The sequence below is a fragment of the Tetrao urogallus genome (genome assembly GCF_951394365.1).
Source record: "Tetrao urogallus genome assembly, chromosome: 23".
NCBI classification, from domain to species: Eukaryota; Metazoa; Chordata; class Aves; order Galliformes; family Phasianidae; genus Tetrao; species Tetrao urogallus.
In genome coordinates, this window is record NC_136836.1 from 1818421 (window position 1) to 1826336 (window position 7916).

Sequence of the window (7916 nt, forward strand, 5' to 3'; positions counted from 1 at the left end):
GGGATCTGTCTTGAGCCCAGGATGGCTCAGTGCAAATGCCTGCAGTCAGAGGGGACTTCTCATCCTCCATCAGCCGTCCTGGCCCACTCACATTGTCCCCAGCTCTCACTAACCCTGCCTTGCTGGCTCTGAGCTGGGAAGAGTTGCATTTACTGCGTCACAGCTTGCCCATGTGTTGAAATTGCTGCTCTTTATCCCTGGCAACAGGGAGTAGGAAGCGTGAGTGCTTGCAGCTGCTGTCTCCTGGGTGCAGGAGTGGGTGGCAGCTGAGGGCACTGACAGCTTCTGAAAGAGGAGGGAGAAACTTGAAACTTCACTGACACGGGATGTGACTGCAGCTCAGGTGAAGTTGGATGCTGAGTGACGTGGGCTGCAGGAGGGGTACTGGAAGTGATGGGCAGTGCTGGCTGGCAGCTGCTGTCCCTAATTGGCACTCAGAAACGTGTTCAAATAAGAAAAATATAAATATTTGCAGTTCATTTATACAGTGAGAATACGTGTATTCTGAGCTCTTGTATTCACTTTAAGCATTTTCTTTCAGGTTGAGCTGCCTCTCTTCGAAGGAAGTATAACACACCGGGAACACGCTTTAAACGCTCGGAATCAGCCGAGCTCCCATCTCAGAGGAACAGAAAACAAACATGGCAGAATTTACAGGTTATAAGGAGACCTCCAGTCGGCACCTGCGGTTCAAGTTGCAGAGTCTCAGCCGCCGCCTTGATGAACTGGAAGAAGCGACGAAAAATCTCCAGAAAGCAGAAGATGAGCTGCTGGAGCTCCAGGACAAAGTGATCCAGGCAGAAGGCAGCAATTCCAGCATGCTGGCTGACATCGAGGCCCTGCGGAAAAGAGTGCTAAAGATTGAAGGCAAGGATGAGGAAATTAAGAAGGCTGAAGAGCTTTGCAGGTTAATGAAAGAAAAACTCGAAGAAGAGGAGAGCCTCACCCGAGAGCTGAAGTCAGAAATTGAGCATCTGCAGAAGAGAATGGCAGAGCTGGAGAAACTGGAGGAGGCCTTTGGCAGGAGCAAAAACGACTGCACACAGCTGTGCCTCAGCCTCAACGAAGAACGGAATTTGACCAAAAAGATATCTACAGAGTTAGAGATACTTCGAGTGAAAGTGAAGGAACTTGAAGCGTCTGAAGAGAAAATGGATAAAACCGAGCAGAGCTTAACAGGTGAGTTAGAAAAGCTGAAGTCTTTAGCACTGAGCTTTATCAGTGAGAGAAAACATTTTAATGAAAGAGAAAAGCAGAATGAAAAAATAATCCAGGAGCTCACGCTGAAACTGGAGCAAAACAACAAATTAAACAGGGCCGATCAAACTAGAAATGCATCCAACTTGCTGGAAAGGTCATCAAACAATCTCCTGGACAGAAATGATTTGAGAATTGAAGATGATTTGACTTCTGCGTTGCCCTCTAAAGAAACCAGGCGGAAGGGAAGCGTAGATTACCTAAAGCACGTGGAAAATGAAACCAGGAATAAATCAGAAAACCAAAAGAATAAAAATCAGGAAGACAACAAAGTGAAAGATCTCACCCAAGAAATTGAGAGGCTTAAAACTCAGATCAAACATTTTGAATCCTTAGAAGAAGAACTGAAAAAAATGAGAGCCAAAAACAGTGACCTGCAAGACAGTTATTTGAGTGAACAGAATAAAAACAAACTTCTCACCAGTCAGTTGGAAGAAATAAAAATGCAAATAAAGAAACAGAAAGATCTGGAAAATGGAGAGGTTGAAAATGAAGATGCAAGCTTCTCTAGCAGGGGGAAACATGACAGAGCTAAATACAGGGCTGTTGCAGCAGATTTCACAGCTGCCAAGCACAAACCAAGGGAGGTTTCGCCCCAGCAGCGCCGGGAGAGAGTGAGAAACAGAGATTTCTCCTTCAGCAATGACAGCTCCAGCCATGGCGGTAAGCAGACAGCCAGCCCGAGCCTCATGAGCAGGAAGGCAGGAAAGGCATCGGGTGCAGCTGCCCTTGCAGATGTTGCTGCAACAGACGTGAAAAGACTGGAAGAGAAGTGTTTGGTTTCCACTTTTTCGTCTGGTCAGAAGGAAGCTTCCTTCACGCAGAACGAGGGGAAGAGATCCAAAGAGCAGCCCTCTGTCCTCAGTCGCTACCCCCCCGCTGCTCATGAGCAGAAATCTTGGAAAACACCTCCCAAACCCGTTAGCGAGCTGAGATCCAAGGCTGAAAAACCATCTCAGGCAACCCGCGGCAGCTGCCAGAGTGGCACAGACACGAGGGATGAAAAATCGAGCAGAGGGGAATCGGTGGCTTTGTTGGCTGAGAAGCTGAGAACAAATCAGGGAGAGGGGAGCGATGCTGTGGGGGACGCGCAGCAATGCAGGGGGCACTGCGCCGCTTCCAACGGCGTGGCCACCGCGTACAGGTGCCACGTCTCAGCAGCAGAGTCGGACTGTGTTGGCTCTAAGGCAGAAGCGGCGAACGCCTCGACTGCGTCGCACCGCCAGCCCTTGGAGGGAAGGGCTAAAAGAGCCGCCATCCCCCAGGAGAAGGAACTTGTGGATGTGCCGCTGGAAAGCGTGAGAGCATCGCCGCTAACGAAGCGTTCGCATCGCTCACGGAGCCAGGAGGACATCCTGCAGATTCTTAAGGAGGACGCAGAGCAGTCTGCAGCAGCAGGCCATGTAAGTGCTGGCTTAAAAGCAGACTCCAAAACCGTCCAGAGTAGTCATGAGAAACTTAATTCAGATGAAGAAATGGGGCGAAGTAAAAAAGCGAACACTCAGTCGGATTTTGAGACGAGAAAGAAAGCCAATCCCAAGCAGTTCTCTAATTCCAGGGGAGTTTTTAGAGCATCTCTCTTTGAAAATGACAAAAGCGCTGTACACGATGAGGACTCCTCTAAGGGTGTGAAACCGTCAGACGCTGACACTGGAGGACTCAAATCCAGAAGGTCGTTCAGCCCGAGAGAAGCTCTGAGATCCAAAGCCATCATTAAACCTGCCATTGTGGAGAAGGACATGAAGGCCATCATGGGAGGGGCTGTCACTGAGACTGAGTCAGAGAAGCAGAAGTCTGTTTTTAAAGCGGTCACAAATAAAATGACGAGCAGTATCACAATCTTCCCTTCTGAGCCAACGGTTCCAAGGCCCAGCACGGACACAGCAGGAAAGGAAAGGCATATTACCACCAGCAACATCAGGGTTGCTCCAAATGAACCCTCCCCGATAACCAACAGCCTCCCCCAACCTTTTGAGGTCGCGGTTAATAGAAGTGCCCTGAAAATATCTGAGACCGACAGGACTGGAGATGCGGTGCTGAGAAGTAGAACAGAAACGGTGGTCTCCAGGAGCAGCATTGTGATAAAGACTTCTGAGCCCCCCGAGAAGAGCGCTGAGCTCCCGTTGGACACAGCCAGCTCCAGGAGCCACAGCTCTTCAGATTCCATTTCATCCGAAACCAAACACGTCACTCTGAGAAGTTCATGGAGAACAAGGCAAGGCTTACATTCCCTGGAGGACTCTCAAATAAAAGTGGAGAAGAACACAGCTTCCAGCCCTACGAATGCGTGCAGGTCTTCAGTGGACCTCTCCGAGATGGAAGGGAACAGCACTCAAACAAACTCCTCGGAGCAGAGCTCAGTGAGGAGCAGCGCCAGCACCAACTCCTGGAACACCCCTGAGATGGGCTCCCGAAGGACCAAAAGTAACTTAAGTGCATCCGAACTGCTGACACGCAGGAGCTACACCAGTGATCCCACCACGGCTTCCCCCTGGCACCGCACCACGCTACCTGTAAGTGTCCCCATGACGCACTCTTTGCTGTATGATAATTAGATAATTAGATAATTACCCATTTGGTCTCGCTGAGATCAGAGGAGATAGGTCCAGCTGGTGTAGGATCCGCTGTGCTTTTCGTTGCTTTGCGTGGCACAGTCAGCTTGGAGTGGCGCTCTGGATGAGGAGATGAGGTGTGAGTAGGGGTTTCCGTCGGGCAGCTCCATTTGGGAAGGGCTGCACGTGCGAAACCAGAGCCAGAACTGCTGGGCTCTGGACTGGAGGTGCTGTCTGGACATCTGAGCAGATCAGGGCTGCCTGGTTGCACAGGGTTGCTCCTTCCTTGGTCTGTATCATTACACCATCTGAAAAGTAAGGGCCATGGGAGTGGATTTCTTCTTTTCCTGTTCCCTTGGGTGCTGCTGAAGGGAGCAGTCACTCAGAGCAGGGCTGACCCTCACCGATGGTCTGTCTTGCTGCCAGAGTTGCAGACTCTGGCATATTTTAAACATGCTCACACTGCCCTTCCAGTCCATTAAATCCCACTGCACTTCCCACTTCTGCTCTTTCCTTAAAGCTGATCTAAGCAGCTGCTGCCATTCCCGGTTACAAAGAGGAGCCAGGGGGGACAAATTCACAACCAGGTCACTGCAGCCCTGAGGAAGATGAAATGGTTCTACTTCTTCGGCAGCAATAAGCACAGAAGCATTTGTACCATTTGCTTTGCAGAGAGTTTGTTGCCTGGCGTTGCAGTGTGCAGGTTGGCCTTCCAGATACATTTGGCCACTAAGAATACATCAGGGAACAAAATGGTGGTTGGCATTCATCAGCCTCAACGAACAGCCCAAATCTGCTGTTTTGAAGGGGGCTCTGGGGAATGGCATCACCCCCTGTGCTCGAGGCAGGTGTGTGCAGCCCCATCTCTATCCCACCTGTAGGAGTGAGGTTCCAAGTGATATCTTCTCCCTGGCCATAGTTCCTCATGTGCCACAGGCATGCTGGACTTGTGTTCCATGAATCCAGGCAGGTCTCCTTTTGCATAATGACAGCTCATGTACTTGGGAACACAGAGAGCCAGCCCTAGGCCTCCTGCTACAAGATCGACTTTCTGGCAAACCACAAACTTGCCTTGCAGCTCAAGAGGTCCTGCCTTGCAGCAGTCCTGCTGCTCGGCCTCACTAAATTTCATCCTTTTTTTTATTGTTAACGAGCAGCTCTGAGCAAGGCTGCAGGACAGAAGCAGATCTTTGGGGGTCTGCTTGGGGTAAGTGCTGTAGGATCAGTGCTGGGGCAGAGGTGCAGGTGGAGGAGCAATTCCCTGTGGTGCTTACAGCCTTTAGGAGAGAGCTGGGGAGCTGCATCACCTCCTGCTGTTATTCTCTTGGGCTCCATGTTTCAGGTAATGAAGTCAGTTTTTCACCAGCCCGATCTTTACTGAAAATCTGCAGTGACTGCGTTAGTGCAGACACAAACAGTAGGCGCAGATTGGACAAGCAGCAGTGCAGGGTGAATGGTCTTGGTTTCTTCTTGTGGCTGCTGTTGGAGGGACGTATTGCAGAACTGAGGTGAAAAATCCAGCGAGGCTCATCTTCATGTGTGCCTTCCTACAAGGGTGGTGTTAGGGTTAGGGTTGGGATTAGGGGTGGGGTTAGGGTTGGGGTTAGGGTTAGGGTTCGGTAAGTAAGGAAGGAAGGAAGGAAGGAAGGAAAGTCTCCCTGAAAGTACCCAGGGTTGTGCTCTGTGCTTTGCTCGAGAAGCACACAGCTTTATCCCCGATTAATCCATCTAACATTCTGACTTCAGCAGTCAGATGTGCCCTGGTACCGATTGTTCTGTTGTTGCAGGTTGGTAACTTGAGGCAATCAGCATGCTTTGAGCCAACCCTGGGTTGCAGGGAGCTTTAAATCAGCATGCTGTGTGCCAACCCCAGGCTGCAGGGTGCTGCTGTCCCCACCTGCACGTAGCACTGCCCAGGTCTCAGCAGGGCAAGCTGATCTGTCAGTGATGTGAGCGCCTCTCGTGCTGTGCTTCACCCCAGCCCATTGCTGGCAGCTGGGAGAGGCATCTGTCTGCCTGCTCGTCCCCCTGAGCTCCTCACCTGTGAAAGCCTTTTTGGACAGCATGTCCAGCTGAGCAGCCCCATGGCACTGACACTGTCGGCTGCTCCAGGGGATGCAGCACCTCTGTGCTGACCCAGTCCCCTCCAAAGGCAGCTGCTGTGTCAGACAGGCGGTGCCCACCTGCTGGGAAGCTGCCCAGGTTCATCAAGATGACTGACGTCACTACAATAGAGGATGCCTCCCTTCCTTGCTGTTCCATGCACACGGGAGCAGGGCTGAGCTTTGTCCTCCATCCCTCACAGTGCAGTGCCCCCACGCCTTTTATCCCACATCAGTGCAGCTGCATTTCCCTGAGCAGAAGGTGAGTTCAGCGTCACCAGGAGCTCTGTAGCATTCTGATGGTGACGTGCCTTACAACATGCTGGAACTTGTGTGCGGCAGAGCTATCAGACGAGGTTTTCCAGCCCAGTGATGGCAATAAGAGGCGCTGACATCTGCTGTTCCCAGGGAGCTCGTGGGGTCTCTGCACTCTGGAGCTCAAAGTGAGAGGCACAGCTGCTCCAAATAGCCCCCAGGCAGAAACTGTGGGCACCTGGGTCCCACGGGGTCCCATGGGGGTCTTGGCAGGCAGTCAAGAAAAGATCAGCAAGTGTAAAACGTAATATGGGTATTTATAAATGCCTCTGCCAGGAAAAGAGCACAAGGCGCTCCCTCATCACATCCTCATTGCCAAGAAAATAGATTCAGGTTACCAGCCACCCCTCACCCATGAGCTCAGACTCACAGTTGATGTTTTTAAGAGATTGCTTCGGTCACCAAATGAGGAGTTCCTGCTGCCCCACATCCCTTCCTGAGTCTCCTGGGCCTGCAGTGCTATGGGCCCAGGGATTGGACACAGCCCTGCATGGCTGAGCAGAGGGTTCAGCACCCAGAACTTAAGGCTGTAATTTATGGGATGGATTTAACAAGCCTTTGTGAGGTAGTGGTTAGGTGAGGACATCCTCGAACTCAGCTGGTGGCTTCAGTGCCCACCTGCCAAAGGGAACTGAAACACAACCTCATACTGCATGTCAGGGTTGGGGAACCCAGGGCCACAAACATCGAGTTCCAATTCTCCTGTTTTCCTTCCCACAGGAGGAAAGCAAAAATTTTGTCTCCAGTTCCAGAAGAAAACAGTATGGCTCTTCTGAGTACCTCTCACAGGCTGACACGGCAGGGAGAAGGGCAGTCCCCACCCTGGAGCTGCAGGACCCCACATCCAGCCCCAGTGCCCCACCAGGGCTCCAGGCAGAAGACCAGGTACGTGGATCTGAGGAGAAATGAGGGCTCAAAGGCACAAAGCCAAACTGTGACCCAACCTCCTGTAACACAACTCGGCTGTCCACATCAGGGGGAACCTCTCTGGAGAGCAGTGCTTCCCAGATACGGAGTAAATTAATTACTAATTTCTTATAATGGGAAAAAAGTAGTACTTTATTTTTCCATTCTAGATTCGTTCAGCTAGCTTTCTTGCTAAGGACATCCTCCTGAGAATAAAAAGCTCTGCTCCTAGTTATCCCCAGCAGTGGGGTTTGCAATGGAGGGGTCGTTGTGTCAGATAACCAGGGACTTCCATTCAGTGCACAGCCTGATAGATAGCAAATAAAAGCTTGGGTGCAGTCAGGTCAGCTGTAACACACTGTTACTTGTCAGCTGGTGCTCCTGCACTGCTGTGCCCTGCACACAGCCATGGCAGATCGGCTCCATCTCATCGGTGCTGGCAGGGGTTGTTCACTGCACTTCCTACATCCGTATCCCCAGCGTAGCAACAGCTGCTGTTACACATATAAAAAGGTGATGGTGAAAGCATGCGAGGGGCAGGGATGGGTTGGTTTGCCTTGGGCTCATTCCATTGTAAACCTTGAGAGAGCTGATGCCTTCCAGACTGCTCCTGCCACTGTCCTCCCCCCACGGCCCCACCACAGGCCCATGGTCCCAATGGGGGTGGGACGTGAGGGTGATCACAGTGCCTGTCCCCACAGCCCCCAGGTCCTGGCAGGCCGTGATGCTGTGGCTTCTCTTGCAGGGTGCTTCCCGTGTTGGCCGGCCGACGTCCCGGAGATGA

General features: G+C 51.6%; 1 protein-coding gene across 1 annotated transcript; it reads left to right on the forward strand.

The window, feature by feature from the left end:
* Positions 1–641: 641 nt before the first annotated feature.
* Positions 642–7916, forward strand: LUZP1 (leucine zipper protein 1; the record flags this gene model as incomplete). Its single annotated transcript, XM_079546116.1, has 3 exons — positions 642–3770; positions 6947–7111; positions 7878–7916. The coding sequence occupies 3 exons, from the start codon at positions 642–644 to the stop codon at positions 7914–7916; spliced, it is 3333 nt and encodes a 1110-aa protein (XP_079402242.1).